This window comes from Lonchura striata, chromosome 2 (genome assembly GCF_046129695.1).
Source record: "Lonchura striata isolate bLonStr1 chromosome 2, bLonStr1.mat, whole genome shotgun sequence".
NCBI classification, from domain to species: Eukaryota; Metazoa; Chordata; class Aves; order Passeriformes; family Estrildidae; genus Lonchura; species Lonchura striata.
In genome coordinates this window covers 112268178-112286531 of record NC_134604.1, presented here as the reverse complement: position 1 = coordinate 112286531, position 18354 = coordinate 112268178, and the positions used below count along the sequence as shown (strand labels likewise).

General features: G+C 46.1%; 1 protein-coding gene across 4 annotated transcripts in view; it reads left to right on the top strand.

Moving 5' to 3' along the window:
- PDE9A (phosphodiesterase 9A) overlaps window positions 1-18354 on the top strand; it is a 55461-nt gene that overhangs the window by 24890 nt on the left and 12217 nt on the right. For 2 of the 4 annotated variants that reach the window (XM_021546766.2, XM_021546768.3), the window contains 6 exons: window positions 1263-1317; window positions 2148-2218; window positions 7109-7193; window positions 11287-11368; window positions 13526-13600; window positions 17222-17308. In XM_021546766.2, the coding sequence (XP_021402441.1) occupies window positions 1263-1317; window positions 2148-2218; window positions 7109-7193; window positions 11287-11368; window positions 13526-13600; window positions 17222-17308 (455 nt within the window). Of the gene's footprint in view, window positions 1-514; window positions 831-1262; window positions 1318-2147; window positions 2219-7108; window positions 7194-11286; window positions 11369-13525; window positions 13601-17221; window positions 17309-18354 lie in introns of those variants that run through there. The other 2 variants (XM_077781691.1, XM_021546767.3) reach the window with 2 other exon arrangements.

Sequence of the window (18354 nt, the reverse complement as noted above, 5' to 3'; positions counted from 1 at the left end):
TGAATTGCAAATCCTTTCAACAGGTACAAGAGCTATTATTTAGAAATAAATGGTAAATGCTGGGCTGTATTTCTGTCTGGTGTCTTTTGCCTGGGTGATTGCACTTGTGAGGCGCCGTGTTCCCTCGGGGAAGGATGAGAAGTGTCTGCAGAAATGCCATCGGGTGTTCCTGTGTGGGGTGTAAATAGGTGTTCTGTAATCTGCAGTGTGTTTATGGGTGCACTCAGAGCTTCCTTTCCTTGAGCATATCCCCAGTGCAGGAATCACCACAGCACTTTGGATGGCTGGGGGAAAGAGGGAACAATCCCAAAACAGCATCTCAGGGCTCAGCAGAGGTGATTTGTGCTAAAAGCTAAATGATGGGAGAACACTGCTATCCTACTTATTCCTTCCTAAAGTCTGCTGTCCTCTGAAATCCAGGGTCCTGCTTCGAGGGATTGTTTTCTTTTCCTTGTGTGGGGAATTGCAGTCCTGTGATTGTCTTGGGAAGAGGCTGGGGCTTCATCAGGCTGAGTTTCCTGAGCCAGCAGAAGATCCTGAGAGCCCACGAGGGCTCCCAGCGTGGCCACTGCCGCAGGAACTCGGGGAACAATGGGATCCCCACAGGATCCCTGTGGCAGCTCCGTCCAAGCCGAGTTCTCAAGGGAAAAGGGGCTGGGAAACTTGTACCCTGCTGTGTCCATCCCCCAGACCAGGAAGGGCAGGCCTCGTCCTGCAGGGACAGCACTTTGTCATCTCGTGTTTGTTTGCCTGGAGTTTGTGCAGGGCAGAACAATCCTCGGGCATTTGCACCAGGGAAAAATAATTGGTCTCCAGGATAAAACTGAAAGGCAAGCTGGGTTTTATTTTGTGTCCGTGAGCTCTGTGTCACAGTGTGCTGGTGGTGTAGAGATGCTGACTGTGAGCAGGAACTTTCAAAAGCCAGTTTGGGATTGTTGGGATTCTGGGTGTGCCACCCAAGGGCTTTGGAAAATCTCTCCAGAAAGTGCTGCCTTAAAACAGGCCAGCTCTCAGAGACCCAGCCTCCCAAAAATAAAACTTCTGAGAAACCTTGGCTGTAATCTGCAGGAAGAGGAAGGCAGGTGAGACAAGGAATCATTCCTAAACCCTGTCACCCTTCAAAGGACCTGAACAATTTTTTGGCCTCACCATCACAACTGGAAGCCTGTGGACACCACTTTGCAGAAGGGCTGATGATATCGTCTTTCCTTTCTTTTTTTTTTTTTTTTCTGTCATGTCTTCCTTCTATTTTTTTTTTTCAGAGAAAGAAGAATTGTTCCAGAATTTATTGGGACAGATTGCTGAGCAGTTCTCGAGGTAAGAAACTGAACATCATTATTAATTTAAAATGCTATTTCTTTTATCAGCCTGAAGTGAAATTTTCACAGGAGGCAGAGGGGCATTTAAGACATCTTTCAAATCCCACTCTGCCTGCCAAATTTAGGTCTGGGACACATTATTTCCTGCTGACAGCAATACAGTAGCTCAAACCAAAAAGCAATTTCAGTGATTAACTTTGATCTAAAAAGGAGATCAAGTAGTAAATGCTCCTTCCCTCTTAGGAAGAAAAAGAAGTGCTTCTTTGTTGAGCAGTCAAATCATCAGATTTGTTTCATTTTCCCCTTTATCACCCAAAAATGTCTCCCCTCAGAGAGGATTTCTCAGCATCTGTGTAGCTGCTTATTTAATCCCAGCTGGTTTCAATAAGACAGATCAGTCCCACCACAGCCCAGCAAATCACCAGTGTAACTCCACAGGAGGGGAGGAGGTCTCAGAGTGTGCAGACACCAAGACGCTGCTCTTGGACAATTATGAATTATCAATTTAGCAATTATCAATTTAACTTTGCTGCCCTAGGGGGGGGTACAGTAGCAAATCACTGCTAAGAGAGCGGGAGATGAAGTGTTGTACAGCCACAGGACATTCCCAGGGCCATAAAAAAAAATATCCTGTTATTTTTTCTGAAAATTAAACCTGGGTGTATTTTCTGCCCCAATGGTAGCATTTCCATGGAAAATTTTCTTTTCCTCATGACAAACGTGGCTGGGCAGATCAATCATGGAGACACAAATGTGGACATTTCTTAGCACCTAGGGTAGGGAGAGCATTAAATGTATAACATTAATACATGAGGGTTTTCTTTCCAGGGTTTTTAAAATCAATGAACTGAAAACGGAAGTAGCTAATCACTTGGCAATGCTGGAGAAAAAGGTTGAATGTGAGTGTCCCTTTATTCCTATCACAGTGGGAACTGGTGCCTTGTGACCTCTGACCTGTCCTGCTCCTCCATTCTCTCTAATCTCTTGTAATTTGGCCAATTTTGAGCCCCAAAGGCCACAGGCCATCCCTTGGTGAGGCGTGGGGATGGTGGGAGCCTGTGGTGGCCCTGGTGTGGTGACCAGGGTGGTGCTGCCAGCATCCAGAGCTCCTCCTGTCCTCCCTTTGAGGGGCTGCTGAGCCCTGCACTGAGCTTTGGGGCTAGGGCCACGTCCTGCTGTTCCCATGGCCCTGTGGCAAAGGGTCTCCACCACCCACCTCTCTTTCTGCACCTCCCAGCCCCTGGCCAGCCCTCCCATGTCCCCATGGCCCAGGTGCTGTCACCTCCCTGTGTCCCCCCATCCCTCTGACACTGGGAACCTGAGCCCACCCTCACTGGAGGGTTTGGTCTGTAATTCCAGGGGGGAACACCCTCCCCCTGCTGTCAGTGCCATCCCCCACAGCATCCCAAAATCACTGGGTTGGGAGAGACCTTTAGGATCATCGAGTCCAACCCAGCCCCAGCACCTCAACCCAGCCCTGGCACCCAGTGCCACATTCAGGCTTTGTTAAACACACCCAGGGGTGGTGACTCCACCACCTCCCCGGGCAGCCACTCCAGAACTTTATCACCATTTCTGTAAAAACTTTTCCCTGATATCCAACCTGGATTTCCCTGGGTGCAGCTCGAGGCTGTGACCTCTGGCTCTGTCAGCTCCTGGAGAAAGAGCCCAGCCCCAGCTGGGCACAGGCACCTTCCAGGAGCTGTGGGCAGTGACAAGGTCACCCCTGAGCCTCCTTTTCTCCAGGCTGGGCACCCCCAGCTCCCTCTCTTGTTCTTTGCACCATAACACAACCACATCGTTACAGTGCAAGAGCCAAATTCAATTCACCTGCTCAATGAGCTCCTTTTCTGGTTTTTTGGGTGGGTTTTTTTTCCCTCCTTGTGCAGTTTCTGAGTTGTTTCAGTATATTAGGCAGAACACAGGTCCCAGAGAGGCAGGGAAGGGGCATGAATGAGGTGCTGCCATCCAGTTGTGACTCCAAAGGCCACATCCTTGAGGATGCTCAATGTTGAAGTCAGGAGCAAGGAGAGCCTTTCCCAGCACTACAGCTGCACAAAGAACTTTCCCACTAGGGCTGGCTGGGAAAAAAAATAGTTTCTTGTTCCTGAAACATCCCCTGACCAGAAGCTACCTTGACCCTGCAGCTGCTCAGGGAGACTGATCCCTTTGTCAGCTCTCTGCTGATAAAGAGAAAGAGGGGCTGGGAAATTCCCATTTCTCCATTTTCCCACTTCTCACAATCCCATTTTCCAATTTCTCCTGTTTTTCCCATTTTTCCAATCCCATTCTCCCATTTTTCCCATTTTTACAATCCCATTCTCCAATTTTTCCAATCCCATTTTCCCATTTTTCCCATTTCCCCCCCCGCCCCCCCAGGAATCCTGGTGGTCTCAGTGTTCCTGGTGGAACCCACATTCCTAGGAGAAGCCACCATGCTGGTGTGCCTGGTGGAGAACATCTTCCAGCCCAGTTTCCCATTCCCATTTCTCACTTTTTCCCATTTTTCCCAATCCCTTTTTCCCATTTTTACAATCCCATTCTCCAATTTTTCCAATCCCATTTTCCCATTTTTCCCATTTCCCCCCCCGCCCCCCCAGGAATCCTGGTGGTCTCAGTGTTCCTGGTGGAACCCACATTCCTAGGAGAAGCCACCATGCTGGTGTGCCTGGTGGAGAACATCTTCCAGCCCAGTTTCCCATTCCCATTTCTCACTTTTTCCCATTTTTCCCAATCCCTTTTTCCCATTTTTCCCCATTTTTCTCAATCCCATTACCAATCCCATTCCCATGTGGAAGAATTAAGAGGAAGAAATGTCCTTACTTGAAGAGCAGCTGCAGGGAAGCCTCTCCCTGTGGCCACCCCAGCTCCTGGTGCTGAGGGATGTCCATGGAAGGGGCAACCTGCAGCTTGCCTACCCCCCAGAAAGGAGCCCAGCTATGAATTCCTCCCTGTCTGTTTGGCTGCTCTGCTCCTCCCAAAGCTCTGCTGGTTTATTCTTTGACCCCAAAAAAAAAAAAAAAAAAAAAAAGAGAAAAGACAAATGAGCTCAGTCACTCTGCATTTTCAGTGAAACTTCTGCCTAGTTCCACTCCTCAGGGCTAAGTGCCATGGATTAGAGCAAATGAGGTAAGCTGTGGGTCTTTGTATCCCCTTGGCAGCCCAAGAAAGCAACTATCCCAGCCAGCCAGGGGCTGCTTTTGGCCTCTGGTGAGCCCCTGGGACCCCTGGCACACCCTCTGCCTCTCAGCACTGGCAGCTCACGGCACAGGAGGGAGATAACCAAGGCATTCATGCCATTCCTGGCAGGAAAAAACTGAGCACCTGCCCACTCCAGCATTTGATTGCTGGTTTAGGGAAGGCAGCATGCCCAGAGCTGCTGGGCCACGCAGGAGGACTGAATTCCCTGCTCCCCAAAGGAGGGTTCTCTCCCTCGGTGGAAGCAGCAGCTGATGGAGAAATCTGTGGGAAGCAGCTCCCTGGGCTGCTCAAAGTCAGGCTTCCAGAGTTTGCAACAGAGCCCAGTCTGCAGCATTCTGAAATAATTCCCTGGGCTGTCATGTTCAAGAAGCAAAACCGTGGGAGAGAGGGAGTGTCCAACCTCCCTGCTCGAGCTGGGCTCTCAGAGGTTGCTCTGAGAGCCGTGTTTCACTGCTGGATTCAGCCCAAGGATTTCTTTAGACAGCACAGGGTCTTTTCAGAAGGTATTTCTCGCTGCAGAATAATGTAATGGGCCCCTTAATCAGTGCACATGACATGGCCATTTATCATTTGCAAGCCAAATGTGGAAAGAATTGTTCTTTTATTTTGCCTTTTCTCCTGCCTCCTTCAGAGATCCCTTTTCCACCACTTTCACATGTGCTCTCCAGGATTTCTTCCTCAGAGGGGACGTGTGTGTGTGTGTGTGTGTGGGGATAAGTGCTCATGACAGCACTACATCTGCACCTCACACAAAATGTTCTCACCTTCCTTCCCATTCCTGCCCAGAGATGTGTTTTCAGGGAGCCAAATCTTTTAGCTGACTTTTAAATCCCAGCTAAAGCTTGTCACTTCCCCTTGGAAAACAAGCCCATGAAGAGCTGGCACCAGGAATGCTTCGTCCCATGGCTTGACTTTGCACAGCAGCTCTCACAAGAATGAGGAAGCTGGCAAAAAACCCTTTGCAATTTGTAAGCACTTCACATCTACCTTAAGAAAATAATTATGTAAATTCCCTGCTCCCCCAGAGAGATTTGGGATGAAAACCAAAGAGATGCAACACGAAAAAATGTTCAGGGCTACCATATTGCACCAGAACTCCTCCCTGCAGTTTCCTGCCCCACTTCCCTGTCACTGATAACTCTGCTTCAAATAGGCACTGGCCAGCAATTGGGCATCTTGGTAAATGGAATTTCTCCCAGGTGAATACACCAGCGTGGTACAGGGCAGCACAGGGCCTGCAGATCAGCTACAGCTGACCATCAGCCATTGAGCAAAGCACCCAAAAAAGTGTAGGGAGGTATCCAGAACTAAGATATCCAAAGAGCAGGAGAGCAGCTTGCCTGCATCACCACACTGTGATCACCCAAAGAAACTGCCTGTAACAACGACAGACGAAAAAATATAAATGCCTAAATGGGATTTTTAATATGGCTAAATGGGATGTCAGGCATTTTTATAAATGCCTAAATGGGATGTCAGGAGGACATCCCTGTAAACAAACATCAACTTTTCCCTTTCCTCTCCTAACCTGTGGCATTCTGGGCTTAGTCCATACACATCTCTTTCCCTTTTCCCAGTTCCAGCTGCAATCTTTGTTGTTACTCTCATAAAGGTAAACAAAACTGAGGTCTCTGCTTATCTCCAAAGCTGTGCCCTTCAAGGCAGGGTTTTATCATTTGCTCTCCAGATAAGTGTGATTCAGACTATGATTTTCTAAGAAAGTTGCTGAATACTGATTTTCCCCATGGCACGTTCCCTGAGCCATGGCTCATCCATGCAAACAAGGAGTTCAGTAAACAAATGAGCTGTGAAATGATTGCATGTGAACGACATGGAGGTAATAAATGGTGCTGTGTCCTTGATCACACTGACAGTTCAGCCAGGGGGAAAGAAAAGGGAGAATTATTCTCACACTCTCAGCTATGGGGAATAAAGTGCCCTGCTGCATAAAAAGGCAATCAAACTTTTTGCCTCGTGGCTCTCACAATTACATGCAGAAGGGAAATATAGGATTTTCTGTGCTGCATGTAGAAATAGCCTTTGATTACAGAATTGATCGGCAAAAAGAAGTGACAGGATTTCAATAGTTAAAAATCTATCATTAGAGCCGAATTTTCAACATTTTTCTCTCCCTCCTGCATTCTCACTTTGGCTTTTTCTGTATCCAGCAATGCCTCTCAGAGCTCCTTAATGCTCTGCATGAATTAAAACCTTTTATCTTAATGGGAATTCTAATCCTACCGGGACGCGCTCGCGTAGCCGCGCTTATCATCCCATCACGGGAGTGGGGCTTTTTCCTGCTCAGGATTTCCTCTGATTCCTGCCCTGCAGCCCAGAAGTGAAGGCAGCAGAAGAGCTGCCTGCTGCTGTGGAAAAGCCACGGAGTGAATGAAAGCGCTGTGGCTGTTACCTGCACTGGCAGCAGAGAATTCCCGTGGGTTTCCAAGGTCGCGCCTGGCTTTGGCAGCGCCGGCTCCTCGCTGGGTGACCCCACTGGCAGAGCTGGCTGACATTTTGCACCACTGTGAAATGAGACCCTGCGACTTTTTCGCCATGGTAACAGCCCTCTTGTTTCCCTTTGTTGACAGTGGAAGGCCTGAAAGTGGTGGAGATTGAGAAATGCAAGCGTGACATTAAAAAGATGAGGGAGGAAATGGCAGCAAGGAGCAGCAGGTAAGTTCTGCTTGGCACCTAACCACAGGATTGTCTGGTTTCAAACCCTAATGCAACATTTCCACAGAATTTTCTCCTGGGCTTAAAAGTAAAAGAGCAAGGAAACCAATAACCATCAAGGACAGTGGCTTTAATTTACCATTTGAAGATTTATAGCCATTCACCAGTTAAATTAGTTTGGGCCATGGGAATACAGAAAAAGGTCTTGGGAGTTATTTGTCACCAAACAGAATGGGAATTCTCCATCCAGATTTACTGGGAGAGAGAGAGAATGGGGAAAGAGCAGTGCAGCCTTTGGTTGGGAACCAGTTAGCACTCGAATCAGCTCCAGTATATTCTGGGAAATTACCAAATAAATATGTAGCAGCTCCTCTAATTATCATCTCATGCTATTATAAATCATCCGTTTCAAATTCAATGAGAAATTGGGAATTTGCATTCTAATGCAAGGGCTCATTGTGATGGTGAAGCTTGGCTTTGCTGTAATTAAAACAGCAGGAGAAAAAATTGCATTTCGTACAGTGCGTGGTCTCAGCTGGAAAACACCCCCTGTGTCACTGAAGTGCCCCACCAGGATGAGGAAATCATCACTGTGAGACTGGGAATACTCCTGGGAATGTTGCTGGAGAGGAATATACCATGCTGCTCGAAATGTGGGTGAATGGGATTTTTCTCAGTGAATGTAACTGTGCTGTCTTAACAGTCTCAGGGTCAAATTGTCTGACCCTTAATCAAAACTGTTTCCTACTGAGGGCAATGGGAAATGTGCTAAAAGATTCAGGCTTTCTAATCTCTCATTTTAATAAATGTTGTCATCCAGATATGTCAGGAGGCACAATGATAATTCATTCCCATGAAGTCCAAGGCCAAATTCAGCTGTCACATTAGCATAAACGCAGAGTAACGTTATTAACCTCAGATGTGTGCCTCAGATTTATCCCAGCGGGGTGGAATGCAGTCTGCCCTGTCGCTTGCATCATTTCTTTTTGGGGTGTGTGGAGAAATCTCATTAGAAAAATCCAAGCTCAGGTTGGCAGCAAATGCAAGAGCATGTGTGCTGATTTGTGCTGGGTGTGATGTGAGAAACGTGTGTGCCCACGTGTCTTTCCTCGGCTGTGGTAGGGAGCTGGCAGAGCTGAACAGCGATGCACAGCGATGGTGATGAACAGTGATGCACAGGTGGACAGGGAATTAGGTCCAAAATCAGAAGTTATGGCAAGCTGGTGTTCGCTCAGTTGCCACCACACCACATCAGGAAGTACCAGAATGTCCCAGCAGCCATGACTAACTCCCATCCCAGTTCCTGTCACCTTCCAATCTATATTTTGTGGCCTAAACAGCAACCTGTTAACAAGAAAAGCTGGAATTGGGGGGGTGTTCCATCTGCTCAGTGCAGGCAGCTCCAGCTGGGGTGTCACCTTCACCGAGGGCCCGTGGTGAGATGTGACAGGCTCCAGCAGAGAGCAGCACGGGGTGTGAGGCTGGAAAGCTGTGGTGAAGATGGAGTGGGCTCAGCTGGGCACAGACACCCACCCTGGCCTGCTCTGAGCTCACACTCACAGCTGCTCCCTCTCTGCTCAGCATCCTCACTTTGGTGCTGTGTCCACGTGGCTCTGTCACAGCTCCTCTTGGCTACCCCGAGCTGCTTCTCCCTCCTCTCAGCTGCCCAAAGGCTCCTCCAGCTTGCACAGAATTCTGCCCAGGATTATCTGCACCCTGTGGGTGTGGGAGCCAGAGCAGCAGCTAGATGTGGATGCAAGGCTGGGGAGATGATGCTCCTTGGCGGCTCCCATCAGGAGCTGCAGAGGAATGAGCTGATGTTCCTTATTCCCAAGCCACCACAGCCCCACAGCAGCCAGGTCACCAGCCTGTGGTGACCCCAGCCTAGGAATGCTTCACCCCAGGGTGGCCGAGCAAACCCTCTCCTGCTGGCATGAGATCTGTGTGGGAACAGAGGCATCCCAGGGAAGTGGAAATGTATTTGCTCTCATTTAGACCTGTCATCCCTTGTGCAGGGTCATTTGCTAGATAATGCACTGTGGTTTCAATTAGGGATCCCATCTAAATGTAATTCATGCACATAAACATTTGTGAGTGCCTGTATTTCTTCAATAAGATCACAGTGTACACAGCTGTATGGATGTTTACCTATTCTTATATTTGCTGTTACATTACTAAATGAGAGAATAAGGCTGGGTAGCCAGGTTTATAAAAGCACAGTGAATTGTGCATCTCTCTGTTCAGAAGAGCAAAGCAGCTCCATTTGCATCCTCCTCAAATTGCCTTTTTTTGTTTTTTTTTTTTTGCTTGTCTGTTTTTTGCACTCACCACTGGCAGATGCTAATAGCATCATAGTGTCATTTAAAATCATGATCATTTGCAGATCCAGTTTTACATTTGTGAAGGTCTGATGCATCCTGGCTCTGGTGTGTTCCCCAGTGTGCTGGGATGAAGGCTTCAATATCCTACTACAGCTGGGAATTAGAGATAGCTGGCTGACCCTCAGCTAACCCTGGCAGTCAGCTCCAATTAGGGCAAGGAATGCCCCAATCTCACTATTTTTATCCTACTAATACCCCACACAGTGGAGTTTTGAGGAAACAGCTTTAGAAACTATTAAGACAGCTTTTCATCAAGTGAGAATCTCCTTAAACAGGGCAGGAAAAGGCAGCTGGTTGAAGTCAGCTGATCACCATGAGCTGTAAAATGACATAACTTTCACAGGATTCAGACACTGACACCAGAAAAGACAGCAGACATCAATGTTAAGAGGAGAAAAGAGACCTGGTCTAATTTCCAACAGAGAAGAGAATCACTCAAAAGAGATACATTGCAAAATATAATAATCAAAAATGCAAAAAAACCCGAATTAATGGAATGCTTTGCTTGGCTTCTTTTGGGAGGTTTATTTTTGCTTCCTTTGGCAGAGGGCTTGAAAACTGAGAGGATAATCCAAATGTTAGGACTCCAGGGATAAATCCCTGGAAGTGCTGAAGGCCAGACTGGACGGGGCCCTGAGCAGCCTGACCCAGTGAGCAGCATCTCTGCCCACGGCAGGGTGGGTGGAGCTGGGTGACTTTTAAGGTCCCTTCCAACCCAAACCATTCCATTACTCTATAAATATAAATGCAAAATGCAAGAAGAGCAGCCTCACACAAGAATTAATAATGTCCATGTGAGCAACCACCTCGGAAAAGCCCTGCAAGGCTTTTTGTGCTTGATGCCCACCTTGTCCCCAGCCCAGAGCACTGAGTGTCGCCTCCAGGTCTTCCTTGGACACCACCAGGGATGGAGATTCCAAACCTTTTTGAACACCTTTTCAAAGAAGGAATTCTCCCTGATGTCCAAGCTGTCCCTCCCCTGGCACAGTTTGAGGTAATCTGGGAGAAGAGCCCAACTCTCACCTGGCTGCATCCTCATCAGGGAATTGTAGAAAGTGATGAGCTCCCTCCTGGGCCTCTGCTCAGATGGGAAAGCATCAGCTTGGCTTTTCCATATGCAGAAGAAAGAAGAGTGTAAATAACTAGCAGTGTTAATAACCAGGCAAGTGTTAATTACCTGTAATTGCTGACAGTGGCTCCCTTTCTCCAGGATTAGGGAGCCAAGCACAGGTGTCTGCCAAGTCTGTGCCTTTCCAAGGAGGTCCCACCATCAGAGTGGAAGTTCTCATGGGCTGCAGCAGGGCTCAGTGGGTGCCTTCAGCAGTGAATCAGCACAGGAGTGCCGTGCCCATGGCCAGCGTGGTCCTGGCAGCCCTGGAGAAGGATGCCTGCCATGGACAGCAAGCTGAACTTACTTGGTTTCAGGAGAAGTGGTTGGGTATCCATGGATACATGCCTGAACTCAGATGCTTCTCTCTTGAAATGCAAATAGACCAAGAAAGGGCAACAGGGGTGTTGCACAAGGGGAAAAAAATCCTAAGGAGGATCACACTTTCAAAGGATTTGGAGCAACACTACATTAGAAAGGGAGAGGCTGTAGTGTGGGGTGGCTCTCTGTGGGGTGGCTACTGGGGCACCAGAGCACTTGTGGCACTTTTTGAGGCACTGTGCTTCTGTTCCCTCAATATTAAGAGATGAATATTTCATTTCAGGACTAACTGTCCCTGCAAGTACAGCTTTTTGGATGAAAGCAAGAGGCCGGCTCCCCGGCGGGATGTGCCATCCTACCCAAAGGTACCACACAATCCTGGCTCTTCTCATATTCCTGCTGCATGGCTGCCACCCTGACAAGTGCTGCTTTACAATGTGTGACTCCTTAGCCACTCATTCCCTGTTATTCTAAATCCAAGGTCTGATCCAAAGCTCCTTTGAGCCAATGGAAAAAGCCATCAGTTGCCTGTGGTGACTTAAAGTTTAATTCTCGGTAGTCTTTAATACTTGAAAGCTCATTAGTGTTTGAAATGTTAATGAACACTGTGCATTCATCAACATTTAATGCTCTTTTGTCTAGTTATATTTGTTTATTCTCTGTGCTCATAGCAACAATCAAAAACACCCTGTAATGCTGTGTTCTGATTGAAAGTAGTGCTGCTGCCAATTTTCTCCTAATAGATTATTTTTTAATTTAAAAAGTAATTTATGCCGATGCTTCACCTAGGGAAACAGAAAATGCGACTTTGGATTCTCTCCAAAATGATTCATTGTCCCTGTGAAAATGAGTTAGTGTATTTGCTAGAGAAAACAGTAATGCTGGAAGAAAAATGTCTCCTGGGCAAGTACAAGTACAAATCCACAGTGATGAATGAGGCTGAAACCATGAAGAGCACAGGGTCTTGAATCCCAGAACCAGAATTTGCCCACCAGAATTGTTAACAGCTGCCTGGTTATGCCTGCCCAGTGCCCAGCTCCCACATTTGCAGATCATGGTTTAGCTATGAGCATCTCCTCACACACACCAAAGCTGCCCAGCCACCCTGAATCCTCACAGTCCTGTGTGATGCAGGTCTGTGATGTGGACATTTGTCTCCAGAGCCCAGCAGAGCAGTAAATTCTGCTCTTTGTTCTGCTCTGCCTCGCTAAAGTGACCTCCACTGAAGCAGAGACTCTGGGACTTCTATTTCTTTTAGTTAACTTTTGCCCAGGAGGCTTGTGCTCCTGACAGTAACACATGATTTCACAGAACACATCAATTCTAAGCCATTTTTTTACCCTTGATAAGTATATATGTCAGATTAAACTTTGATGGACTGCTGCATTAGGATCTTGAATTAAAAATAAAGGCTATGAAGAGTTGCACTGACCCACTGCAGAGTAAACTTTTATATTTCTGCATTATTCCTAAACCAAAACTCATGGGAGTTTTGCAAATTTTGGAAATTTGCAAAATTTGTTATTAGTTGTCAGGTGCTGGATTTGTCCAATGTCAGTGAGGCTGAAGGAAGAGGTCATTGCAACACCAAATCTGTGCTGCTAATTTGCAGTTTTCTTGCAGAAAGTCACACTAAATGTTCATTGTATGTGCAAATGCAAAACTTCTTGCCTTTTGAAGAAGAAAAATTAATCTTCTGTGTTGTTCCTCCTTGGATTAAGTATCAATTTGATGGCTCAGAGATTGTCATTCACTTGCTCAGGAGAGTAAACCCAAACTAGAGACAGCCATGGTAAATGGGCCAATTGAAGCCACAAGGGTTTTGAGTCCCAAAACTCATATTCATCTATTCTGATGAACAGAATCCTGAAAAGATGAATCTGTAGAGTCCTGATATCCCCATGTCTTTTAACCCTGAACATTCCTTTTCTTTTCATTTTCTGTACAACCATAACTGGTGAATGAGCTTGATTTTGTTTTAGGCTTCTGAGCGTAATGATAAAAAATCACTTGGATCTTGCAGGCTGACAACCAATTTGAAACTGTGGGCACTCTTGAAAAAACACTTGAAATGAGAGCATAAATCATCTGAAAATAAACATATCATCCCCACCAGCTAATTTAGCACTGTAAGCAGAGACACTTCACACCACCCCTCCCTAACTGGCAGCTTCGAGTGCAGCTGATGCTCTGCAGGCAGCAGAACCATGGCAGCCAGGGATGGGTCTGTGTCCTGTGCCTTTGATTTTCTCTGCTGGATTTAGCCATGACCTTCTCCTTAACACATCCACTCTCCCTTTTCTCCCAAGTTCTGCTCCACAAGGATCTGCCCCAACGAGCAGCTCCCAGCTGGTGGGAAGGGTGAGGAGGGTTGGGTGGCCAGAGGGAGAGATCATTTGCTGTCTCCTTGGGAAATGTGGCTAAATCCCTTGTGTATGGAACCCTGGGAGCCCAAGAACATGCCAACAGCATTCCCATGCCAGGGACACCTTTGTTTACACCTCCTGCCTTTCTGTCTGCAGTACATGCTGTCCCAGGAGACCATCGAGGCTCTGCGGAAACCAACTTTTGATGTCTGGCTGTGGGAGCCCAACGAGGTGAGGATGCCACGTTGGCTGGGTTGGCACTTTCTGAGAGTCAGTGGGGCCAGAAGAGCCCTTTGAGACAGTTTGCAGGGTTTTCCCCCTTTTCTGCACCTTACTCTGTATTTTTTTTTTTTTATTTCCATACCACACCAGAAATGCAGTGCTTCTTCCTAGCAGACGCCAGGTAGATTATGCTGCTTGTCATATCCTGGCTCCTCTTTATTTGCTCTTTAATCTCTTCCCAGTAAAGTCCCTCAACTGGTGCACTGTCATTACTGCCACATGAGTTCTCCCATACCATTTTATCTGAACAAATCAATCCCCAGTGACGTGTGTGCTTAAGCACATCATCAATAACTCCACTCAAATCAATAAAGCAGCAGGCAGAGGTGCAGGCATTGATTCACACTCCTTCAGCTGAGGGTTTTTTCTGCAGTTTGTTCTGAAGAAGTTGCAAGGCTGCATTCAAAGCCAATTAGTATCTCCTTATTGCTTACTTTTCTTCCTTTTTTTACTGCTATTAGTGTTATTCATGGTTCATCTGTAGAAGGTTCTGGAAGGTCTATGTGTAAACCTCTAGAAGCATGAAGGAGAAAGATCTTAAGAGTGGATAGCTTATAATATAATGTAAAACCAGATTTAGCATGTACTAGCAAATCTCACTCAAGAAAAACATAATGGAGGACAGGACTAAGCCAGCGGTTTAGTGCTGGTTTTTCTCCCAGGGGAAGGCTTGGGTAGTTCTGGCAGCACCCCCAGCAGCAATCACCCAAATTACCTTCTCAGAGTGATTCTGGCTCAGCACGGCAAGGAAAAACACCCCATACCCCATCCCCAGGAACAGCACATTCCCTTCAGTGTGAGTTTGCAGACCCCAAGTTGGGCAACTCCCTGGGGGCTCCCCTGGCAGGGGAGACCCTCCTGGAGCAGTTCTGTGTCAGGAATGAGAGACACATTGGATTATTTCAGTCTTCAGCTTCTGTTTATTGTTATCTTATCAAAACTTCAGCACGCTGTTTGCACCAGACTCTGCATGCAGGAAAAACAGCACAAAAATGGCCAACAATCTCTTGTTACAAGGCTTTTTAAGTCTAATCAAAAACTAAGCTACCCCATTAAGAAGTGACACCTAGATTATTTCCCTTTCTAACCCAATAACTGACCCCTAAAGATCCTCAATGAGGATTTTTCCACCCAATTACAAGATACCACCTAAACCCAAGAAGAGGAAGAAGAAGAAAGAAGAAAGGAACTCAAGGCAACACCCTATATCCTCCATCTTGAACCCATCTATAACATACTAAAAATCTTGAAACCTAAATTTCTCATCCATGTGACATACTACAGTACTCTCTACAATCTCTACAATCTATTTCACACTTTGGTGGTTTCTAGTTTACCTCGAGGCTTTGGAAGTTTTCTCCATGAATGAGGGTCAAAGTCAGAGCTCCCCTTGGGGTCAGGACACCCCAGAGCAGACAGAGAAATATTCCCAGTGCCCTGGGTTTCCACACTTCAGGATATTTCCCGTGTCTGGAGGAACAACAGAAGGGCTCTCTGGTGGCTTTAGGTCCATCTCCCATTTGCTGAGAGCTTCCCTTGTGTGGACAGAGGGGCTCTGCAGCCACTGCTGCCTCCCTGTACCGTGGCCATAAATGCCTGTCAGGTCTTTGCAGCAAGAGGGAATTACAGTCTGGCAGGTGCACCATAACACTGCTGGATTATTGCTGTCTGACTATTAAGGAATGAGGAGAGACAAAACCCATTATCCACAGTTTCCTGGGACAGAGCTCTAGCACAGTAACTCATTCAGAGGGCTAGGAAACATTATCAGGTGGCAAGAAGAAGGCAAGAAAGAAGGAGGGTGTGGATATTCAACTTGCCCTGCAAGGAGGAGTCTGCTCAGAAATTAGATTCCCCACAAGCTGTGCTGAGCTGAGCACCATATGGGCTTATCTCACCCTCTTAGCTCTGCTTTATGTTGACAGAGAATATTTCAATTCTATCAGAGCTTGTTTAGCAGTGAGTGTTTGCCCACGTGCTCACAGTGGGGCAGGCAGGTCATAAACCTGGGTCAGCTGCAAACAAATGAATAATGTGCTCTGCTGCATCTCAGTAAACACAGCTTTGCAGCAAGCCTGGGTCCTCCTTCTCCAATGCCCTCTCACTTTTCAAGCCTTACAAGAGTCCCATATTCAAGCTTTTGCTGCTGACCAAGAAGGATAAACATGAAAACCGAGATTTTCCTGTGAACAGGGGCAGGAGTCGCCTCCTCACTCCCCCAAAGCTCTCTTGGCAACAGCTGCATTGCTAAGGGCAATTCAGCACTTCTGGATAAAGTTTCTTGTCTTGGAAAGTCTTTTATGAAACTGTTGGAAAACATATATTCTACCAGGACAAGGGGATTTTCAGCAAAATGCTGCCCATGTGATCTGAGCAGAATTCAGCTCATGGCATGGTCCCTCAGGTCTTGCAGGAAAGTCCCTTCCTGTTTGGATTACTCAAAGTCAACCCTGTTGTTACTCCATGACTTATATTTATATTTCCCTGGATAAATATAAAGTTTCATTTGATTGAATATTTTTTTTTTTTCTGGTGAGTTTCTAAGAGCCTAAATAACAGAAAATTAATTAGAAATGCCTCCAGGGCTGTATTTGTGACATTATACCCATCATGTTGAAACCCCTGGCTCACTTTACAGCCTGAAAACTGCATTTTCTAACACAATGGCCACATTCCATCCCCTGCAGATTTGGCCTTGAGAAGGGGGAATGAATATGCACATAAACTCTTGAACTCCAGGAAAACTGTTCATTTCTGACTGGTGGAAGCTGTTAAGCACCCAAACACTTGAGATTATCAATATCTTTTGTTTTCAGTTCTTTGAGATGATTGATGCCTTTTGTTTTCAATTCTTTCAAGCCCAGATGATTAAATATGAGGGGTGATGCTAAATTACCTGAATCCTCCTTGCTACTGCAGGGCAGATGTTGTCTCAAAAAAGCTGCCTGTGCTTGCATTTCAGCTATTGGGATTCATAGTTACAGTCTCCATGAGGGGATAATCACAAAACTGCTGCAATTTTGTAGGGTTATAATGGGAAATCTTTTAAACAAGGAATGTGAGGTAAGACAGTGGAGTTAGGAGCTCATAAAGGAAGAAGGTATTGGCAAATGTCTGAAATAAATGTTTCTTCGGGGATCTCTTATTTTCTGCTGTCATTTTCTATTCAGCTAGAGCCTGATCCATTTCTGTGCAGCCTGGGAAAAGCTCCCACTGGTTTCACTGAGCAATAGGACACATCCCAGCTGAACTAGAAAAATGGCAGTGCCTTTTTTTTGTGAGCAGGAATTGCTGTGATACACACAAATCACAATTACTGGAGAGTGCTGGTGTGACACTCAAAGCCCTGCACAAAACCTGTGAAGTCAACAGCAGCGTGTCTGCTTCAAAAAGCTTTCAGACCTCCCTGTCTCCCCTCTTGCACTGTCTTTAATCATGCAACCTTTGAACATCTTTTCTTTCATCTAAAGAGGGCTCTGCAATTATTTGATGCTTGCAAGGGGGAAATTCACTTCACAGGGTGTCCTCAAGGGATATTTACAGCAATAACCTGCCTGTCCCTGGCTGCAGATGCTGAGCTGTTTGGAGCACATGTACCACGACCTTGGGCTGGTAAAAGACTTCAACATCAATCCTATCACGTTGAAGAGGTGGCTGGTGAGTGTTTCAAGTTACTGATGTTTGCAATTTTTCACATTCAAAAATCAATAAACAAGGCATTTAGTCATGGAATTAACATGAGTAATCCCAATCAAAGCAGTCAATCTATACAAATTCTTAAAATTCAAGTGCTTCAGAAAATTTTTGCATTCTTGTGGTCACAGATGACTCTTTTTAACTGTTTTGCATTCATTTGCTGAGGTTTCTGTTACTGAAAGCAGTTCATTTCTGCTGAATGCTCTTGATACCTACTGTAAATGGAGGCAAGACAAGTGCCTTCAGATATAGTTAAAAAGTGCCAATAAGTGCAATAATCATTCAATGCACTAAATCACAGGGAGCAGAGGAAAGAGCAAGTCAGGCAGGAAAAGGAATTGCTGAGAAAGTAACTTCAGTCTTTGATGTGAGAGGGTTGCAGAGATGCAAAATGTGAGAAAGATGAGATCATACCAAAAGTGAGACGGCTGAGGGAGAAACACTGGAATATTTAAAAAGCAATGAGTTTTCAGGTCCAAGGGAGAGCAAAAGAAAGTGTTTGCTAAAAAGCTCAAGAATATATTTGCTTTCTTAGAAAAAAACCCCATCACGTTCCTAGAGAACTGTAGAACAGTAAATATTGTAAACATTGTTTAAAAAGCATCCAGGGATAGCCTGAGGAATTACAACTAGTAAAAACTTACCTCTGTGTCTCACAAATTGATTGAGACAATAATTAAAAACATCATGGTGTGAATTCATCATACAGATGTTTCACAGGATTCCTGTAATAAAGACTTACACCGCATTAATCTCTTCTGATTCCCTGAGGAGCTTGCAGAGAGCAGAGGGCACTGTCTCAGATGGATGTAGACTCCTAAAAAAATTCACAAAATCAGGAGGTAGCTGGGAAAGACAAAGAGAAGACTGGGTCCACCACATGTTCCAGCACATGGGGCTGTCACGTTGTGTCCTGCTGCAGGAGGAACAAGGCTGAGCAGAGCCTGGAATAAGGGATAAAATGTCACCACAGAAGGCAGGAGGCTCACCTGAAATTTATTCCCAGC